General features: G+C 46.2%; 1 protein-coding gene across 3 annotated transcripts in view; it reads left to right on the forward strand.

Annotated features, from left to right (window-relative positions):
* Window positions 1-22173, forward strand: part of LOC126248123 (ras-related protein Rab-21) — a 132307-nt gene that overhangs the window by 27520 nt on the left and 82614 nt on the right. For all 3 annotated transcript variants that reach the window (XM_049948808.1, XM_049948806.1, XM_049948807.1), the window contains exons 2-3: window positions 4181-4308; window positions 4474-4606. In XM_049948808.1, coding sequence (XP_049804765.1) covers window positions 4181-4308; window positions 4474-4606 — 261 coding nt within the window. The remainder of the gene's footprint in view (window positions 1-4180; window positions 4309-4473; window positions 4607-22173) is intronic.

The following is a 22173-nucleotide window of genomic DNA, read 5'->3' on the forward strand; positions in this document are numbered from 1 at the left end:
TGGCGGGTTCAGCGGTGTTCACGGCGCACGAAGTGGAGGGTCAATGTGGAGGCTGGCCGTGTGGCATCACTCGCTCTACCTGTGAGTGGACATGTGGCCACTCCTTCAGCAAGGTCTGAGCAGGCACACGGGGGGAGGGGTTTATTAGTTATTGGGAGCTCCAACGTTAGGTGGGTGATGGGGCCCCTTAGGGAAATAGCGGAAAGGTCGGGGAAGACGGCCAGTGTTCACTCTGTCTGCTTGCCGGGGGGTCTCATCGCAGATGTGGAGTAGGCCCTGTCGGCGGCGATAGAGAGCACTGGGTGCACCCGACTGCAAATTGTTGCTCATGTCGGCACCAGTGACTCCTGCCGTCTGGATTCAGAGGTCATCCTCAGTTCGTACAGGCGGTTGGCGGAGTTGGTGAAGGCAGAAAGCCTCTCTCGCGGGGTGGAATCTGAGCTAACTATTTTTTGTATTGTTCCCAGAACCGATTGCTGTCCTCTTTGTTTGGAGCCGAGTAGAAGGCTTAAACCAGAGGCTCAGACGATTCTGTGGAGATCTGGGGTGCATATTGCTCGACCTCCGCAATCGGGTGGAGAACTGTAGGGTCCCCCTGAATAGGTCAGGCATGCACTACACGCAGGAAGCGGCTACAAGGGTAGCGGAGTACGTGTGGAGTGCACATGTGGCTTTTTTAGGTTAGAGAATTCCCTCCCTAGGCCCGACAAGATGCCTCCTCAGATGCGGCAAGGTAGGAGTAGGCAAAATGCAACAGGGAATAACAATATTAATGTGCTAATAGTAAACTGCAGGAGCGTCTATAGAAAGGTCCCAGAACTGCTCTCATTAATAAACAGTTACAACGCCCATATAGTACTAGGGACAGAAAGTTGGCTGAAACCAGACGTAAACAGTAATGAAATCCTAAACTCAGATTGGAATGTATACCGCAGAGACAGGCTGGACAGTGAAGGGGGAGGTGTGTTTATAGCAATAAGAAGAGCAATAGTATCGAAGGAAATTGACGGAGATCCGAAATGTGAAATAATTTGGGTGAAGGTCACGGTTAAAGCAGGCTCAGACATGGTAATTGGATGTCTCTATAGGCCCCCTGGCTCAGCAGCTGTTGTGGCTGAGCACCTGAAGGATAATTTGGAAAATATTTAGAGTAGATTTCCCCGCCATGTTATAGTTCTGGGTGGAGATTTTAATTTGCAGGATATAGACTGGGAGACTCAAACATTCATAACGGGTGGCAGGGACAAAGAATCCAGTGAAATTTTTTTAAGTGCTTTATCTGAAAACTACCTTGAGCAGTTAAACAGAGAACCGACTTGTGGCGATAACATATTAGACCTTCTGGTGACAAACAGACCCGAACTATTTGAAATAGTTAACGCAGAAAAGGGAATCAGCGATCATAAAGCGTTTACTGCATCGATGATTTCAGCCATAAATAGGAATATTAAAAAAGGTAGGAAGATTTTTCTGTTTAGCAAAAGTGACAAAAAGCAGATTTCAGAGTACCTGACGGCTCAACACAAAAGTTTTGTTTTAGGTACAGATAGTGTTGAGGATCAATGGACAAAGTTCAAAACCATCGTACAATATGTGTTAGATGAGTATGTTCCAAGCAAGATCATAAGAGATGGAAAAGAGCCACCGCGGTACAACAACCGAGTTAGAAAACTGCTGCGGAAGCAAAGGGAACTTCACAGCAAACATAAACATAGCCAACGCCTTGTAGACAAACAAAAATTACGCGAAGCGAAATGTAATGTGAGGAGGGCCATCCGAGAGGCGTTCAATGAATTCGAAAGTAAAGTTCTATGTACTGACTTGCCAGAAAATCCTAAGAAATTTTGGTCTTATGTCAAAGCGGTAGGTGGATCAAAACAAAATGTCCAGACACTCTGTGACCAAAATGGTACTGAAACAGAGGATGACAGACTAAAGGTCGAAATACTAAATGTCTTCCAAAGCTGTTTCACAGAGGAAGACTGTACTGTAGTTCCTTCTCTTGATTGTCGCACAGATGACAAAATGGTGGATGTCGAAATAGACGACAGAGGGATAGAGAAACAATTAAAATCGCTCAAAAGAGGAAAGGCCCCACTGGACCTGATGGGATACCAGTTCGATTTTACACAGAAGGAACTTGCCCCCCTTCTTGCAGTGGTGTACCGTAGGTCTCTAGAAGAGCGTAGCGCTCCAAAGGATTGGAAAAGGGCACAGGTCATCCCCGTTTTCAAGAAGGGATGTCGAACAGATGTGCAGAACTACAGACCTATAAATCTAACGTCGATCAGTTGTAGAATTTTGGAACACGTATTATGTTAGAGGATAATGACTTTTCTGGAAACTAGAAATCTACTCTGTAGGAATCAGCATGGGTTTCGAAAAAGACGATCATGTGAAACCCAGCTCGCGCTATTTGTCCACGAGACTCAGAGGGCCATAGACACGGGTTCCCAGGTAGATGCCGTGTTTCTTGACTTCTGCAAGGCATTCGATACAGTTCCCCACAGTCGTTTAATGAACAAAGTAATTGCATATGGACTCTCAGACCAATTGTGTGATTGGATTGAAGAGTTCCTAGATAACAGAACGCAGCATGTCATTCTCAATGGAGAGAAGTCTTCCGAAGTAAGAGTGATTTCAGGTGTGCCACAGGGGATCGTCGTAGGACCACTGCTATTCACAATATACATAAATGACCTTGTGGATGACATTGGAAGTTCACTGAGGCTTTTTGCGGATGATGCTGTGGTATATCGAGAGGTTGTAGCAATGGAAAATTGTACTGAAATGCAGGAGGATCTGCAGCGAATTGACGCATGGTGCATGGAATGGCAATTGAATCTCGGTGCAGACAAGTGTAATGTGCTGCGAATACATAGAAAGAAAGATCCTTTATCGTTTAGCTACAATATAGCAGGTCAGCAACTGGAAGCAGTTAATTCCATAAATTATTTGGGAGTACGCATTAGGAGTGATTTAAAATGGAATTATCATATAAAGTTGATCGTCGGTAAAGCAGATGCCAGACTGAGATTCATTGGAAGAATCCTAAGGAAATGCAGTCCGAAAACAAAGGAAGTAGGTTACAGTACGCTTGTTCGCCCACTGCTTGAATACTGCTCAGCAGTGTGGGATCCGTACCAGATAGGGTTGATAGAAGAGAGAGAGAAGATCCAATGGAAAGCAACGCGCTTCATTACAGGATCATTTAGTAATCGCGAAAGTGTTACGAAGATAATAGATAAACTCCAGTGGAAGACTCTGCGAGAGAGACGCTCAGTAGCTCGGCACGGGCATTTGTTGAAGTTTCGAGAACATACCTTCACCAAGGAGTCAAGCAGTATATTGCTCCCTTCTACATATATCTCGCAAAGAGACCATGATGATACAATCAGAGAGATTAGAGCGCACACAGAGGCATACCGACAATCCTTCTTTCCATGAACAATACGAGACTGGAATGGAAGGGAGAACCGATAGAGGTACTCAAGGTACCCTCCGCCACACACCATCAGGTGGCTTGCGGAGTATGGTTTTAGATGTAGATGGCTTCAGTGAAACCCAGTATGCTGCCTGCCCGACACTATTGCCTACTGACCAAGTGACCCTCAGGAAAACTTAACCAGTTGTGGTGTTCCTTCTTCCAGCTGTTGACATGAAGTAATTTTAACATGCTTTCCAATAGAGGTTTTTACTATAGCATAAGTGTTCCATATCCAGTAAGAAGACAAACCAGTGTCTGATACATAGATCATATGGACTTCCATATGAAACATTTTAATAACCTTTGTATTAAATCTTGGCCAGAGAAAACGTATGATTTACTGCTAGACGTGTCCTCTCTTTTACATGACATTGATATAAATGTGACGTGGTTTTAAGAGTTTGCCCTATCCATTGCCTCTAATGTGCTAGGAAATTTTAATGTTGTCTCAAGATGCCTAGCTCATTCTTTGTTGGCCATTAATATTAGCCACATGGTCATTTTAAAATATTTTAGCAGTTCCAGAACCTTACTCAAGCCAATTTTAGATAGAACAACTGCAATTTGCTTTATTACTGTGAGAGATGGGTGGAGAATGGATTAACCTCAAAAAATTTTGCCAAGGGTACCAATAACGGCTCTGCCAAGCACCTTAATTGCACAGTAATGTAATAATATATTTTTATGTTCCAGGTGTAGGTAAAACTAGTATGGTTGTCAGATATATTGGTAAAATGTTCAGCCATCACATCAGTCCAACAATTGGAGCATCGTTCTTCACATGCAAAATAAATATTGAAGATACAAGAGTAAAGCTGCAGGTATTTATTTAAAATTCAACAATACATACATCTTTTTTCTCAGTTTTCCAAATGTATTGATACACAACAAATACCCCGCAAACATTTTTGCAGATTTTAAACCTTTCACAGCTGCTAAAAGTTTTACTTTCTTAATTTAATTACATATTTGTTTCCCACTCTAAGGTTTGGGACACTGCTGGTCAAGAGAGATTCAGATCCATGGCACCCATGTACTACCGCAATGCGAATGCTGCCCTCCTTGTGTTTGACATCACACAGTATGACTCTTTCTTGTCTGTCAAATCATGGGTGAAAGGTAATTTGAACAATATAATAGAAAATATGGATTTAACTATCATGCGTATTTTGCATCACAAAATTTGAGCAACAGGATATGTGGATCTCACTGAATTAACACTGCACGCAGGGCCAATATTTCAGCATGGCAGTGCGCGCCCTTATACGAACTGCCTTTGAATGTCTTCAACCTACCAAGCTATGTACATTTAATACCATCACTGTCCAGATTTTCCTCGTGAAAGGAGTTTTGCTTCTGTTTCGATAAACACCTGTCAGTACTCGTACAGACCTCACAATTAAAGGGTAAACTGGCTTGGAAAATAGCAGGAAATTTGAAGGGGGGAGGCACTGTCATGAGTGGTAAAATACTAGTAGTTATAGGGTTCAGAAAAGACCCTTTTTTAGGGTAGGGAGGACAGGAAGAAATCAAAGTTTTAAGAGAGGTTAGGATTGAGACCAACCTTCAGTTTGAGAAAGAAACCAAAAAACCTAATTCTAGCTTATTACATCCAGCATAAACAGGTGTTGGTTGAGAATTTTCAACAATCAGCAGAAATTTTAACTCAGTCAATATGAAATGTCAGCTATCTTTATTGCATCAAAATATTTGAGGACTGAGAAAAAAAATTAATAAATCAAGTATCTGCATAGATTAATTAGTCCTCAAACCCAGCTGACATAATCTGCCTCTCTGTACATCATGTGACCTCTGGTATAGAACTTGAAAGTGTTACAGGATTTAGGTTAGCATCTCACTTTTGTAGGGCAGAAATGGAGAAAGGAAGAGTTGCCATATTCATCAGCAACTGTCATAAATTTAAGAACATAGACATTCATAAATTTTGCCTATAACAGCATATGGAAGCATGTGCAACAGAAGTAGAATTTCATAAAAAATCCTTCATAGCATTAAGTGTATATTGAGCACCTGCAAGTAATTTTAATCTGGTCATAAACCACCTTGAAGCTGTACTGGCCCATTAAACAACCAAAATCAAAGAAATAGTGGTTGCTGGTGACTTCAATGTAGATTTCCTTAAATACTCTCCCAATAAGAACTTATTTGAGTTAGTAACACTATCATTGAACTTAATTCCCACTGTAAAGTTCCCAACTAGGGTAGCCAATTGCTCACAGCCATTGATAATATCTTTATAGAAAAGTCCAATGAACAAAATTAGATTACAAAACCAATAGTCAATGGCCTCTCAGACCATGACATGCAGTTCCTTCTGTTACATGTTAATACTGAAAATGATATAAAATCTGTTAAATCTGAACTCAAGAGGGTAATCAATAAGCCAAAAATTATTTTAGGACACTCCTCAGAGACATTCACTGGACTGATGTTTACAGTGCTCATGGCATGAATGAAAAATATAACACTTTTCCTAATAAAGTGCTTACCTTATTTGAACACTGTTTCCCCCCAAAACTAAACAAGGTTAGAGGAAAGTCTATGAAGAAGCCGTGAATTACTCAAGGAATAGAGGTATTTGGTAAAACATAAAGAAAACTGTACCTGTCAATCCAAGAAATACTGCAAACTATTAAAGACTGTAATATGGATATCAAAGCAAATATATTACATTTAAAAGATAAGTCATATCAGATAACAAAGACAATATGGGATATAGTGAAGGAGACCGGTAGAACCAGACATGAAGAGGGGCAAATAGCATTAAGAATAAATGATATAATGGTGACAGATGTGTATAGTGTTGCAGAACTTTTTAACAAACATTTTATAATTGTTACTGAAAAGATGGGATTGTCAGGTTCTGTAGATGCTGCCATGGGGTACCTCAGACCAGACATTTCAAGTAACTTTCATAATATGAATTTGACCCTCACTACCCCAGCAGAAGTAATGTCCATCATAAAATCTTTAAAATCGAAAACTTCTAATGGGTATGATGAAATATCAGCAAAGTTAATTAATGAATGTGATTCTGAGTTAAGTAATGTATTAAGCTATCTGTGTAACCAGTCGTTTATCAGTGGAATATTTCCTGAATGGTTGAAATATGCTGAAGTTAAGCCATTGTTTAAGAAGGGAGATAAAGATATAGCATCAAATTTCCATCCAATTTCACTTTTGCCAGCATTCTCAAAAAATTTAGAAAAGGTAATATACAATCAGCTTTATAACCATCTAATCACAAATAACATACTGTCGAAGTCACAGTTCGGATTCCTAAAGAGTTGTGAAATTGAGAAGGCTATCTACACTTACAGTGAAAATCTACTTAATTCATTAGACAAAAAATTGCAGGCAACTGGTATATTTTGTGATCTGTCAAAGGCATTTGACTGTATAAATTACAATATCCTTGTAAGCAAATTAGAATATTATGGTGTAACAGGAAATGCTGCAAAATGATTCAAATCTTATATCTCTGGTAAGAAACAAAGGGTGGTGTTAGGAAAGAGACCTGTATTAAGCTATCAGGCACCATCCAACTGGGAACTAATTACGTGTGGGGTCCTACAAGGTTCCATATTAGGGCCCTTACTTTTTCTTGTGTATATCAATGACTTTTCATCAGTAACATTACCAGATGCTTTTTTTTTTTCCCCTGGTGATACAGACATTGCAATAAATAGCAAATCAAGTGTAGTCTTAGAAAGATTGACTAATAATATATTCAGTTCAGTGCATTAATGCGATCTTAGTAAATGAGTGTTGTAAAATGATCTTTTCATATAGTGTTCATTAAAGAGAGAGAGAGAGAGAGAGAGAGAGAGAGAGAGAGAGAGAGAGAGACAATCATTCCACTTTTGGACTGGTGGAAGGTACATTAGCGTATTTGTTTTAGTTGTAAATATTTGTCATGTATTATTGCTTTCTGCTCTACATCCTGGAGGACCTCCTCATTACGGATCAATTGGAATGAAAGTAAATCTAATCTAATCTGTCATTGAGACTGTCCAGTTTCTTTCAGCAGTTGCTTCTGAAACACCAGTCTTAAGCGTGTTGTTTCTTCATTTCGATTAAATTTGTTTTTAATTATTATGTTGAAATTTCTTTGTTTTCTATCATAAAAGTTGCTGTAAATTGAGAGACATCTTAAAATTGTTGTAAGTGAATGTGAACATTAACGCAAGTGAAGTAATGCACAATATGTAACTCATCAATTAAAAAACAACATTGCAAAATCACCAAAGCCTGTTGTAATGAATATTTGTTTCCAGATAATAAGTTTTGGTCTAGAAACCATCACCACCACATGCATATACCCAAAACTACATCAGAAGCATTGTTTGGCAAATTATTGCGGTGAACTACGGTGTGTGTCACATCTGAACATTTTCAAAGATATATAAAATGTACATGCTACAAAATTCACTGTTGTCGTATTTGTGCATGATATGAACAAAATTTCTCAAATTTTTCATAAAACAGACATGTAAATATGTTTCCAAACAGAATTTAAGCTGCACATGAACGCTACACTTTAGCAATAAAACCACACTTTTCAACAGAGGAGATGTATATATTGCTCAGTGTGGAGATCATACTTGTCACTGTATTGGTCAAACAGAACAAAAAATTGGAATTAGGCATGATTAGCAGCGCAAGGAAGGTAGTGGCCAATGCATCTGGAGATACATAATGTTTATTTGTCTAATTAAATCTGTTTTTTCACATGCCCGTGGGGGAAGGATTTTACTAGCAGTTGCATCACACCATAGCCCATATCAACTGGTGTGGAATAAATATGTGCAACCACCAGTGAGGTCCTACAAGCCAACTATCAATGTACTGACATCTGCATCTGCGTCAACTAATTTACAAAATAAGGACGGCGCAACAAAAACATGAGCTAACTCTGATTGTAGTAAATCATTTTAAGATGGAGCATTAGACTTTACAATGAGTATTACATATTCACATGCCAAATAACCTTTTGTAACCTTCTGTGCCTCCTGCCACTGCTGCCACCTCCACCACCACAATCACACTGTTTGGGCTTTGCACAAAAAAACACTACTTGCACTTCATTTGGGGCAAACTGCTGTCCTCTCCCGTAGCTCGAGTAGTTTACAACAACAAAATTCTTAGAGTGTGCACGAGAGCAGCACATGTAAAATGATCACATTCATTTGACATTACTTTTTCTTCTTCACTTTGATATAGATGGTTCCTGTGTTCCACCATTTGAGAACAGTACCATCATAAATATAGTCATTTATGTATTTGGGTTGTCATATTCTCAGCCTTCTACTCTTAAGATTGTGGTACCAATTTATTACCCCGTGTTGAGTATAACAAAGATGAAGTTGAGAGCTGTTATTTCATATCTTTTTATCTTCATTCTCAGATGTATTTATTGAGTTTGTAATTGCCATATTGTATATGCTTGGAATAGTAGTGTCCACCTTCCACCCCTCCTGCAGGCCCCAGGCGTTAGAACAGGCAGAGGTATTCCTGCTTGTCGTAAGAGGCGACTAAAAAGAGTGTCACACCTTTTACCCTTTATGTGATGTCCCCCTGTAGGGTTTGACCTCCATTTTTAAAAATTTTCCTGAAGAGCGAGCCAATTGGGGAAGGGTGCCTTACATGGTGCATTGTGTCCATCATGCATTGAGATCTTTAGCACTTCATTCTTTCTCATCATGGCATTGCAGTCCCACTCATCCTCCATCTCTTGAGTGAGAACACCTTCCTGGGTGCATTTTCCTCCACCCACTATACAGTGTTGTTTCTTACACTGACGAGAATCATGGACTTAATAGCACCTCATATCCAGCATGGTAGCCAGTCCGTTGCGATGTGGCAGCCAGGTACCCTGTCAGTTGTAGCCCCCTGACAACACAGGGATCGCTCTGCTGATGCCTGTGCCATTAACTCCCCACATATGCCAAGGAGTAGGTGCCCGTCACCCTGGGGTATTGGGACTCCTGTCAATGGCCATCCTCCCCCCTGCGGGTCCGGGGATAAGAATAGGCCCGAGGTATTCCTGCCTGTCGTAAGAGGCGACTAAAAGGAGTCCCTCCCCCTCAAGGGGGTAGTTAGCGCCTGCATCCGGATACGGACGGTTCCACGACCTCTATTTGCGGTCATTTTGCTTTTTCACTTCTTCTCGTTTCTTCCTTCCTTTGGTTGGTTCCTTTCTTTGCTCTTCTCCATCTCACTGTCTTCCTTACTCTTTCCCTTGTCTTCTTCTCCTTGCCTTCTCATTGCCTTCTTCTCCTTGCCTGGTCTGGTCTCCGCCTCGGCGTTTGAGACAGTCTGTCCTCTCTCTCCCTCTCTCTCTTCTTTGTCCTCTTCTTCCTTCCTCCCTGTGCGCGCCTGAAGGCCGACCCACGCATTCGCACGCGTAGCCGGTGACGGGGTAACGCGTAATTCCCCGCCCTGGGTAGACAAGTAAGGCACGCACATACCCCCTGGTAAAGGCCAGGCCCAGGGAGGGGTGATTGCCGGAGCTGATACCTTCTGACCATGCCGATTGGTCCCTCCGTCTGTTTCTCGGGAGGTGTGACCTGAGGTGTAAACATTCACCTAAGGCGGGAGTGCCCTCTGAGAGGGTCCCCACAAGGAAGGAGCGCGCCATCGGAGACGCTGGCAATCATGGGGGATTCCTCCGCAATGGATTTCTCTTCTTCTCTCTCGACTTCTGCCCATAAACGGAAATTTGACCAGCCACCAGTGACAAAAGTACTACCGCCTGCCCCACAGTTCCTCGTAGTTTCTCGATCTGAGGATGGCAAGGATTTTTCCTCTGTCAACCCTTTCGTTATCCAGAAGGGCGTAGATGCCATAGCCGGATCTGTCAAGTCGTGTACCAGGTTGCGTAATGGTACCTTGTTACTAGCAACTGAGAGCGCCTTTCAGGCACAAAAACTGCTTCGGGCCACACTCCTGTACACGTTCCCTGTCCGGGTGGAGGCTCACCGCACTTTGAATTCGTCTCATGGTGTGGTATATACTCGATCACTCGACGGATTGACTGACGAGGAGATTCAGTCTTTCCTCGCTGAGCAGAGCGTGACGGCTGTCCATAGGGTCATGAAAAAGGTCAACAGTGACCTTGTTCCGACCCGAACACTTTTCTTGACCTTTGAAAGTGTTCAGCTGCCGTCGCGTATCAATGCGGGCTACGAGATTATTTCTGTTCGTGCCTATGTCCCGACACCTACGCGCTGCTACCAGTGTCAGCGTTTTAATCACACTCGCCAGTCTTGTTCCAATGCGGCTCAATGTGTCACTTGTGGCAGGGATGCCCATGAGGGTGACTGTCCACATCCGTCTCCTCGTTGTGTGAACTGTCAGGGTGACCATGCAGTGTCCTCCCGTGACTGTCCCATCTACAAGGAAGAACGCTGTATCCAAGAAATTCGGGTCAAAGAGAAAGTGTCCACCTCGTCTGCTCGCAAGCTATTTGCTAGTAGGAAGCCCACGCTGCTCCCAGCGGGAAAATACAGTACTGTCCTCGACTCTCCTCGGACTACCAGGGAGGTGGCGACACAGACATGCGATCTGACCTTCGGCACCACGGTCGTCCGTTCGGCCAGTGCTAAGATCGCGCGGTCGATGTCTCCTCTTCCTCCAGTCACCCCCTCCAACACAAGCCCCTTCATCAGCTTCTGCCAAGGCGAAGACCCAGAAATCAGATGCACGGGCCTTCAAGAAGGAACTGTCCCGTGCAGACTTCCTACGTACCTCGAACTCCCAGCCGTCGACCAGTACTTCCACTAAAAGACCTTCCAAGAAGGCTCATAGGAAGCACAGTTCTCCTTCTCCGCCACGGCGCATTTCTTCTCCTGCGCCACCCAGCGGTTGCCACCCCAGACCGTCATCCGTTTCGCCTGGCTGCACCGCTGGTAGCCGAACATCTGGCCGTCCACCGGCGGAGGAAGCTCCTCCTCCCGGCCATCTTAACGAGATGGCCGATGAACCTATAGAACCAATGGACGATGACTGTCCGCCTACTGATAGCGGCGGCAGTACTTGCTCGAAGCCAGGCCCTCAGTGGCCTTCGAGGTGACCCCTTCTTTCATCTTCCTTTTCTTCTCATGATGGCACTTATTCACTGGAATATTCGCAGCATTCGCTCCAACCGAGAGGACTTGAAGTTGCTGCTCCGCTTGCACCGTCCGCTCATCGTAGCCCTCCAGGAAACGAAGCTACACCCATGCGATCACATTACCTTGGCACACTACACCTCTGTGCGTTTTGACCTACCCCCTGTGGTAGGTATTCCAGCTCATGGAGGGGTTATGTTGCTGGTCCGGGATGATATTTACTAAGATCCCATCACATTGCACACTGGCCTGCAGGCAGTTGCCGTCCGAATTACTCTCCCCACTTTTACATTTTCTATTTGTACTGTTTACACTCCATCGTCGTCTGCCGTTACCAGGGCAGACATGCAACTCATTGCTCAGCTACCTGCACCATTTTTGTTAACTGGAGACTTCAATGCCCACCATCCCCTTTGGGGCTCTCCAGCATCTTGCTCGAGGGGCTCCCTGTTAGCAGACCTTTTCAACCAGCTCAATCTTGTCTGCCTCAATACTGGCACCCCTACTTTTCTTTTGGACACATCTCGCACCTATTCCCATTTAGACCTCTCTATATGTACTACCCAACTTGCACGCCGGTTTGAGTGGTATGCCCTTTCTGATACATATTCGAGCGACCACTTCCCGTGTGTCATCCATCTCCTGCATCATACCCCCTCTCCGTGCTCAGCTAGTTGGAACATCTCCAAAGTGGACTGGGGGCTCTTCTCTTCCAGGGCGACCTTTCAGGATCAAACCTTCACAAGCTGCGATAGTCAGGTCGCACACCTCACGGAAGTCGTTCTCACTGCTGCTGAATATTCCATCCCTCACACTACTTCTTCTCCACGTCGCGTACCGGTCCCCTGGTGGACCGCAGCATATAGAGACGCTTTACGTGCTCGTCGACGTGCCTTACGCACCTTTAAACGCCACCCTACAGTGGCAAATTGTATCACTTATAAACGATTACGTGTGCAGTGCCGTCGTATTATTAAAGAAAGCCAGCTGGGCTGCTTTCACAAGCACCTTCAACAGTTCTACTCCTTCTGTTGTCTGGGGTAGCCTGCGCCGTCTATCTGGCACTAAGGTCCACTCACCGGTTTCTGGCTTGACGGTCGCAAATGACGTCCTTGTGGCCCCTGAGGATATCGCCAATGCCTTCGGCCGCTTTTTCGCAGAGGTTTCGAGCTCCGCTCATTACCACCTGTCTTCCTCCCCCGAAAACAGGCAGAGGAGGCTAGGCCACCTAACTTCCGCTCCTCGAATCTTGAAAGTTATAATGCCCCTTTCACCATGCGGGAACTCGAAAATGCACTTGCCCGGTCACGATCCTCCGCTCCAGGGCCTGATTCTATTCATATTCAGATGCAGAAGAACCTTTCTCCTGCGGGTATAGGTTTCCTTCTTCGTACTTAAAATGGCATCTGGATTGAGGGACATGTTCCCGCATGCTGGCGCGAGTCTATTGTTGTACCGATTCCTAAGCCGGGGAAGGGCAAGCACTTGCCTTCCAGTTATCGACCCATCTCACTTACCAGCTGTGTCTGTAAAGTGATGGAGCGAATGGTTAACTCTCGTTTGGTTTGGCTGCTCAAATCTCGACGCCTACTTACCAATGTACAATGTGGATTTCGTATGCGTCGCTCTGCTGTCGACCATCTGGTTACCTTGTCGACCTTCATTATAAATAACTTCTTGCAGAAGCGCCCGACCGCGGCTGTGTTCTTTAATTTGGAGAAGGCTTACGACACCTGTTGGAGGGCGGGCATTCTCCACACCATGCATGCATGGGGCCTTCGCGGTCGCCTCCCTCTTTTTATTCGTTCCTTTTTAATGGATCGACAGTTCAGGGTACGTGTGGGTTCTGTCCTGTCGGACACCTTTCACCAGGAGAATGGGGTGCCACAGGGCTGTTTTGAGCGTCGCTCTCTTCGCCATAGCGATCAATCCAATAATGGATTGCCTCCCAGCTGATGTATCAGGCTCTCTTTTCGTGGACGATTTTACCATCTATTGCAGCGCGCAGCGTACATGTTTCCTGGAGCGCTGTCTTCAGCGTTCTCTTGACCATCTTTACTCCTGGAGTGTCGCCAATGGCTTCCGTTTTTCTGCCGAGAAGTCGGTCTGTATTAACTTCTGGCGCTACAAAGAGTTTCTCCCACCGTCCTTACGACTCGGTCCCATTGCTCTCCCATTCATGGAGACAACAAAATTTTTAGGTCTTACATTTGACAGGAAACTTAGCTGGTCTCCACATGTGTCTTATTTGGCTGCCCGTTGTACCCGTTCTCTAAATGTCCTCCGTGTTCTCAGTGGTATGTCGTGGGGAGTGGATCGAACCGTCCTACTTCGCCTATATCGGTCGCTCGTCCGCTCAAAGCTGGATTATGGGAGCTTCGTATACTCCTCTGCATGGCCGTCCATCTTACGCCGCCTCAACTCCATACAACATCGGGGTTTACGTCTTGCGATCGGAGCATTTTATACTAGTCCCGTCGAGAATCTTCATGCTGAAGCTGGTGAATTGCCACTGCCCTACCGGCGCGATATACTGCTACGTCGGTATGCCTGTCGGCTACTGTCAATGCCCGACCACCCATCTTATCGTTCCTTTTTTGATGACTCTCTCGATCGTCAATACAGGTTGTATGTCTCTGCCCTGCTACCCCCTGGAGTTCGCTTTCGTCGCCTCCTTCAACACCTTGATTTTTCACTTCCTGCAACCTTTAGAGTGGGCGAGAGCCACACGCCACCTTGGCTCCAGGCTCAGGTATGCGTTCACCTTGACTTCAGCTCGCTCCCAAAGGAGGTTACCCCCGGTTCGGTATACCGCTCCCGTTTTGTCGAACTTCGTTCGAAGTTCATTAATATGACCTTCATTTATACAGATGGCTCTAAGACCAATGACGGGGTTGGTTGTTCTTTTCTTGTCGGGGCACAAAGTTTCAAATACCGGCTCCATGGCCATTGTTTGGTCTTCACAGCTGAGCTCTTTGCCCTCTACCAGGCTGTTCTTTACATCTGCCGCCACCGACATTCTGCTTATGTCATCTGCTCCGATTCCCTGAGCGCCATCCAGAGCCTCAGTGATCCGTATCCGGTTCACCCTTTCGTGCACCGGATCCAACGCTCTCTTCAGCAGCTGGTGGACGACGGTTCTCCGGTTAGCTTTATGTGGGTTCCTGGCCATGTCGGTATCCCTGGGAACGAAGCTGCAGATGCCACGGCCAAGGCTGCGGTCCTCCAGCCTCGGACAGCTTCTTGTTGTGTCCCTTCATCAGATTGTAGCAGGGTCATTTGTCGGCGCATTTTATCGCTGAGGCATGCCGATTGGGCTGCACTTACGGACAACAAGCTTCGGGCCTTGAAACCTCTTCCCGCGGCTTGGACGTCCTCCTCACGCCCCTCTCGGCGGGAGGAGGTAGTTTTGGCCCGGTTACGAATTGGACACTGCCGGTTCAGCCATCGCCATCTGCTGACGGCTGCGCCGGCGCCGTTCTGCCCATGTGGGCAATTGCTGACGGTCCGCCACATTTTCACGTCCTGTCCAGATTTTACTACACTGCGTCTTGATCTTGGCCTGCCATGTACTCTCGATGCCATTTTAGCGGATGACCCAGGAGCAGCTGCTTGCGTTCTTTGTTTTATCAAATTGACCAACCTGTCTAAGGACATTTGATTATGCTGTTTTTTTAATCCTACGCCTGTCGATCTTTTATCGTGATTTCCCTTTTAGTTGCTGTTTTAAACTTGTGCCTCGCGGTGCATTCCGAACATAGTCTGGGCGCTAATGACCGTTGAAGTTGTGCGCCCTAAGACCACAAAAAAAAAAAAAAAAAAAAAAAAAAAAAAAAAAAAATGGCCATCCTCTCAGGTGGCCTTTGCTGCAGCTGGGTGGCGCCCGTGGGGACGGCACCTGGTCGGAGTGGGTGGCATCAGGGCGGATGACATGCAATGAAGCGTAGTCCATCATCTCTTGCTGGTGGTGAAACACCAGCAGTCTCCAAGCGATCACAAGCTCAATTCAATGCACAGAAGTACAACCTCAAATCGTTCCCCTCCCTGGCCACACCGTGGGAGGAACGTCAGGCTAAGGATGGCAGCGAAACTTATTCACCCCAGTACCTCGTATGTACGAGAGCTGATGGGGCTCCTTTGTCTTGACGAAGCCTGAGTTTTTTTGTAGAGCATTTGGAGGACGAGTTTGGGGAGGTGGAGGGCTTGTCCAAAATGCAGTGAGGATCAGTCTTGATAAAAACGGCATCCTCTGCCCAGTCATGGGCATTACTTGCTTGTGACAAGTTGGGGGATGTTTTCGTTACCATCACTCCTCATAAGAGCTTAAATATGGTCCAGGGTATTATATTCACAGGGACTTTCTTTTGCAGTCTGAGGACTAAGAGTTGCACGCCAACTTCGAGCAATGAGGAGTTCATTTCATCCAGCGCATCCATCGGGATCCGAGGGCTAATTAGGATGCCACCAGTGCCTTCATCTTGACGTTCGAGGTTGACACATTATTCTGGAAGGTCAAGGTGATTGTCTAATACTTTGTTTACTACTGCGATGTCAAGCCATATATCTTTCCCCCAATGTGGAGCTTTAAGTGTTGGAAGTTGGGCCATATGTCTTCCCACTATACTTCCAGCATCACATGTCGAGATTGTGGACATCCATCACATCACAATACTCCATGTGCCCTGCCCCTACAGGAGAGCATCATTCCTCTTGCTCACCAGACTGCAGGATTTTACAGCGAGAAAGGAAAATCGTGGAATACAAGAACCTGGACTGACTGACCTACACTGAGGCCAAGAGGAAATTTCAGCACCTACATCCTGTGGCTATGACCTCCTTTTATGCCGCCGCTACAAGAACAATTGTAGCACCATCAGTTCTGTGAGTTCCAGTCAGCTCTCAGAGTTGGAAGATTACACCTGTCCCCTTGATGGTGGGGGCACTTGTCTCCCTGTTGCTCCCACACCACCTACCTCGGGAGCACTCCCAACCATCGGGGACACCAGTCCCCCACTTCTGAGCCAGAAAAGTGTAAGTCTTCTTTGGCTTGTCTCACTAGGAAGGGGTCCCTTGGGTCTCTCCTTTCCCAGGTTTCTGCTAGGGAGAAAGATAACACCCGCCAGTAGCTGAAGTGCCCAAAAACAGCTGGTCGTAGGGCTTCACATTCATCCTCAGTGCCGAAGACTGAATCAGTGAAGTCCTCCCAGCCAGAGAAACCCAAGGATCAGTGAGAGAAATCCAGAAAGGAGGCCCCCAAGACCAAGACAATTGTGGTGGCACCTACACCACCAGTTCCTACAAGCTCTGCGTCTGAGGATGAGGTGAAGATTCTGGCATCTGCTGAGGACGTAGATCTCGCCAGACCCCCTCAGACAATGGATATAGCCTGTTCAGGAAATAAGTCTGTGGCAGCAGGTGACCCAGAGGTGTAGACTACCTCATTGAGTGCTTCATGACTTCCCAGTCTCACGATCACATCATCCTCCAGTGAAATTGCGGCTGTTTTTTTTTTTCTACCACCTGGCTGAGCTATGGCAAGTGTTAAGCTTTACACCTGCTTTCTGCATTCCCCTCCAGGAAACCTGGTTCCCGACAATGCAGTCCCCTGCCCTTCCTGGCTACACGGGATACTATGAGAACCGTAGCGAATATAATAGTGTCAGGTGGAGTTTGCATTTATGTCCTGAACTCGGTATGTAGTGAACCTGTGCCCGTTCAAACTCCTCTTAAAGCTGTGGCTGTCAGGATACGGATGACCCAGGAGATCACTGTCTGCAATGTATATCTCCCTCCAGATGTTGCGGTACCCCTGAACGTATTGGCTGCACTGATTGATCAACTCTCTAAACTTTTCCTACTTTTGGGAGATGTTAACCCCTTGTGGGGTAGCACCATGCTTACTGGCCGTGGCAGAGATGAAACTTCACTGTCTCATTTCGACCTCTGCCTCTTAATTACTGCGGCCACCACATATTTCAGTGTGGCTCATGGTAGTTACTTAGCCATTGATTTATCAATTAGCAGCCCAGAACTTCTCCCATCTATCCACTGGACAGCACATGATGACCTGTGTGGTAGTGACCAATTCCCCATCTTCCTGTCACACTCCTGGCATCATACCCAGGGATGCTGGTCGCTGGAAGTTGATGAGGCAATTAAAGAAGATCGGTGAGCTACTACAGTGACATAAGCAGCACCCTTCCCTAGAGCACCTAATAGCCTTTAAGCGGCTCCATGCCCGCATTCACCTGCTTATAAAATGACGGAAACAGGAGTGTTGGGAGAGGTATGTGCCCGAGCGATTTGCCCAAGCGCTTTGCCCGAGCGCGTCCACCAACGGACTGTCTTTCGCCGGGGGCACCCTAGAGAAAGAGGGATTGCATTTTCCACCGCAGAAATTATTGTTGTAGAGACCTGCTCAATCACAATATTGATAACACCACGTGGGGGAGATTCAATGGTGACAGCAGTGGTGAAGGCTACCCAGTCTGCCTTGTTTAAAGCCCATCTGGGTAGGCATCCCTGGGTATGATGCCAGGAGTGTGACAGGAAGATGGGGAATTGGTCACTACCACACAGGTCATCATGTGCTGTCCAGTGGATAGATGGGAGAAGTTCTGGGCTGCTAATTGATAAATCAATGGCTAAGTAACTACCATAAGCCACACTGAAATGTGTGGCGGCCGCAGTAATTAAGAGGCAGAAGTCGAAGTGAGACAGTGAAGTTTCGACATCTCTGCCACGGCCAGTAAGCATGGTGCTACCCCACAAGGGGTTAAAATCTCACAAAAGTATGAAACGTTTAGGGAGTAGATCAATCAGTGCAGCCAATACGTTAGTAGACGATCACCTTGACCTTCAAGATTAATGTGTCAACCTCGAAGGCCAAGATGAAGGCACTGGTGGCATGCTAATTATCCCTCGGATCCCGATGGATGCGCTGGATGAAATGAACTCCTCATTGCTCAAAGTTGGCGTGCAACTCGTCCTCAGACTGCCCGGGCGCTCCGCCCGGGCGCTCCGCGCCGAAGAACTAACCCTTAGCCTTTCGCACCCTCAAACGGCGGATGGAAAGGAAAGTCCTCTCGTTCACTACATGGCACAGTGAACCATATAATGCCCCATTTACAGAGTGGGAGCTCCTCAGTGCCCTTGCACATTGCCCTGACACAGCTCCTAGGGCAGATTGGATCTACAGTCAGATGGATAAACATCTCTTGTCTGATTACAAGCAACATCTCCTTATCACCTTCAACCGGATCTTGTGCGATGGCATCTTTCCATCCCAATGGTGGGAGAGCACCTTCATTCCAGTGCTAAAACCCTATAAAAATCTGCTTGATGTAGATAGCTACCAGCCCATCAGCCTCACCAACGTTGTCTACAAGCTGCTGGAACGAATGGGGTGTCGGTCGTTGGGTTCGTTCCTGGAGTCACGTGGCCTACTGGCTCCATTTCAGGGCAGCTTCCACCAGTGACGTTCTACGATTGATAGTCTTTTGTCCCTCGAGTCTGCCATCTGAACAGCCTTTTCCAGCCGCCAACATGTGGCTTATGTAAAACATACGACATGACCTGTCGACATGATATCCTTGTCACATTGAATGACTGGGGTCTCCGGGGCCTGCTTCCAATTTTTATCCAAAACTTCTGCTCTGTACTTTCCGTGTCCAAGTTGGTGCCTTTCATAGTTCCCCTCATGTGGCATTCCACGAGGTTCCATATTGAGTGTATCTCTATATTTAATGGCCATCAACGGCCTAGCAGCAGTTGTAGGGCCGTCAGTCTCCCCTTCTCTGTATGTGGATGGCTTCTGCATTTCCGTATTTCTCCTCCAGCACTGGTGTTGCTGAGCGGCACCTACAGGGAGCCTTTCACAAGGTGCAGTCATGGGCTCTACCCCACGGCTTTCAGTTTTCAGCCACGAAGTATTGTGTCATGCGCTTTTGTTGGCGTCGTTCCATTCATCCAGACCCCGAACTTTATCTTAATGGCTATTCACTCACTGTAGTGGAGACGTATCGATTCTTACGACTGGTTTTCGCTTTTGACGCCAGATTGATGTGGCTACCGCACTGTCGTCAGCTTAAGAGGGAGTGCTGGCAGCACCTCAATGCTCTCTGCTGCCTGTGCAACACCAATTGGGGTGCAGATAGCTCTACGCTGCTGCAGCTCTATAGAGCCCTTGTTCAATCCAGCCTTTACTATAGGAGTCTGGTTTACAGTTTGGTGGTGCCCTCAGCATTGCGTTTCCTCAACCCAGTGCACCACTGTGGTGTTCGCCTAGTGACGGGAGCTTTTAGATCGAGTTCACTGACCAGCATCATGGAGGCTGGAGTCCCTCCATTGTGGATCCAACATGCACAACTGCTCGCCAGTTATGTTGCACACATTAATAGTTCTAATGAGAATCTGAATTACCGTCTCCTTTTCCCACCTGCGGCAGTTCATCGCCCGCATCGGCGGCCCAGGTCAGGGCTCCCGATTGCAGTTCGCATGCGCTCCTTTCTCTCAGAACTGGAGTCCATCCCTTTACCACCTCTACTTGAGGTCCATTCACGTACACCTCCATGGTGTACACCTCAGCCCCATTCACGTACACCTCTATGGTGTACACCTCAGCCAAAGCTTCGTCTGGACCTTTTGCATGGCCCTAAGGACTTCGTTAACCCCGCCGCTCTCTACTGTCACTTCCTCTCGATTCTTGATGTGTCCCAGGGCTCTGAAGTTGTTTACACCAACAGCTCAAAGGCTGAAGGTAATGTTGGCTTCAGTGAATTCGCTGCAGAGCTTGTGGCCTTATCTCATGCACATCAGTACATCCATTCCTGTTCTGGTGAGTCATTTCTTCCTTGTCCTGACTCCCTTAGCATCTTACAAACTATCGACCGGTGCTATCCTTGCAATCCTTTGGTAGCGAACATCCAGGAGTCCATCTCTGCCCTGAAATGGTGCAGTCTTTCAGTGGTGTTTGTGTGAACCCCAGGACACATTGGAATCCCAGGCAACAAACTTGCTGACAGGCTGGCCAAAGAGGCTACGCAGAAACCTCTGCTGGAGATGGGCATTTCTGAAACTGACCTACGTTCTGTCTAACGCCGCATGGTTTTTCGGCTTTGGGAGATGGAGTGGCATAACAGTATGCGCAACAAACTGTGTGTCATGAAGGAGACTGTGAATGTGTAGAAGTCTTCCCTGCAGGTTCTTGCAGGGAAGCAGTTGTCCTTTGTCAACTCCGCATTGGCTATTTGTGGCTCACACATGGTTACCTCTGTCGTCGTGAGGACCCACCTCAGTGTCATGTGGCTCCCAAATGACAGTCATCCAGCTCTGGCTGGACTGCCCACTTTAAGCTGTTTTGCGGTGGACTTTAAACTTTTCCAGCACCCTACCTTCGGTGATGGATGACAATGCCTCAACAGCAGCTTTAGTTTCATGTTTTGTTTGTGAGAATGGGTTTTATCATTTGATGTGAGTTTCAGCGCATGCGCTTTGTCCCTCTGTGTCCTCCACCCTAGGGCTTTTAGGGTGGAGGTTTTAACGTGTTGCAGAATGGCTGGCTTTTCCTTTTTTTATTCTTATGGTCAGCTAGCCATGATAATTTTCCTCTCCCTGTTTCTTGCATCGCTCTGTGGTTTTCTTGACCTGTTTTGTCCATTGTAGTGTTAGTTGTCTTTAATGGAAAAAAAATGAAATGTGAATCAATTTTGTTGAATGTATGGGGGAGGGGGGGGGGGTTGTAAATGTTACTTTTTAAATTGTTTTTGTTTCAGTCAGTACGAACTTTGTTGTAGAACCCCTTATTTACGTGTGGTAATAAAAATTCATTTAGACAGAATTAAGTACATTTAAAATTACTTGAGCTTAGTCAACCCTCTCATGCTGATAAATTCACATTAACTGATTAAGAATATTTAATTGAGAATTAAATCTTTTACATATTACGGCCTTGGCACACATTTTCTAAATGCAGTGGTTTTTTTAAATATTTACTGAATTCTTTCCCGGCGTTAGCTATGGAACACAAGACTGTCTCTGTTAGCAGAAAATGGTTAAATATTGCCAAGCCGATGTTTAATTATCATTGATAAAACACACTTCACTATACATTTAAGTTACACTCCTGGAAATGGAAAAAAGAACACATTGACACCGGTGTGTCAGACCCACCATACTTGCTCCGGACACTGCGAGAGGGCTGTACAAGCAATGATCACACGCACGGCACAGCGGACACACCAGGAACCGCGGTGTTGGCCGTCGAATGGCGCTAGCTGCGCAGCATTTGTGCACCGCCGCCGTCAGTGTCAGCCAGTTTGCCGTGGCATACGGAGCTCCATCGCAGTCTTTAACACTGGTAGCATGCCGCGACAGCGTGGACGTGAACCGTATGTGCAGTTGACGGACTTTGAGCGAGGGCGTATAGTGGGCATGCGGGAGGCCGGGTGGACGTACCGCCGAATTGCTCAACACGTGGGGCGTGAGGTCTCCACAGTACATCGATCTTGTCGCCAGTGGTCGGCGGAAGGTGCACGTGCCCGTCGACCTGGGACC

This window comes from Schistocerca nitens, chromosome 3 (genome assembly GCF_023898315.1).
Source record: "Schistocerca nitens isolate TAMUIC-IGC-003100 chromosome 3, iqSchNite1.1, whole genome shotgun sequence".
Classification (NCBI taxonomy): domain Eukaryota; kingdom Metazoa; phylum Arthropoda; class Insecta; order Orthoptera; family Acrididae; genus Schistocerca; species Schistocerca nitens.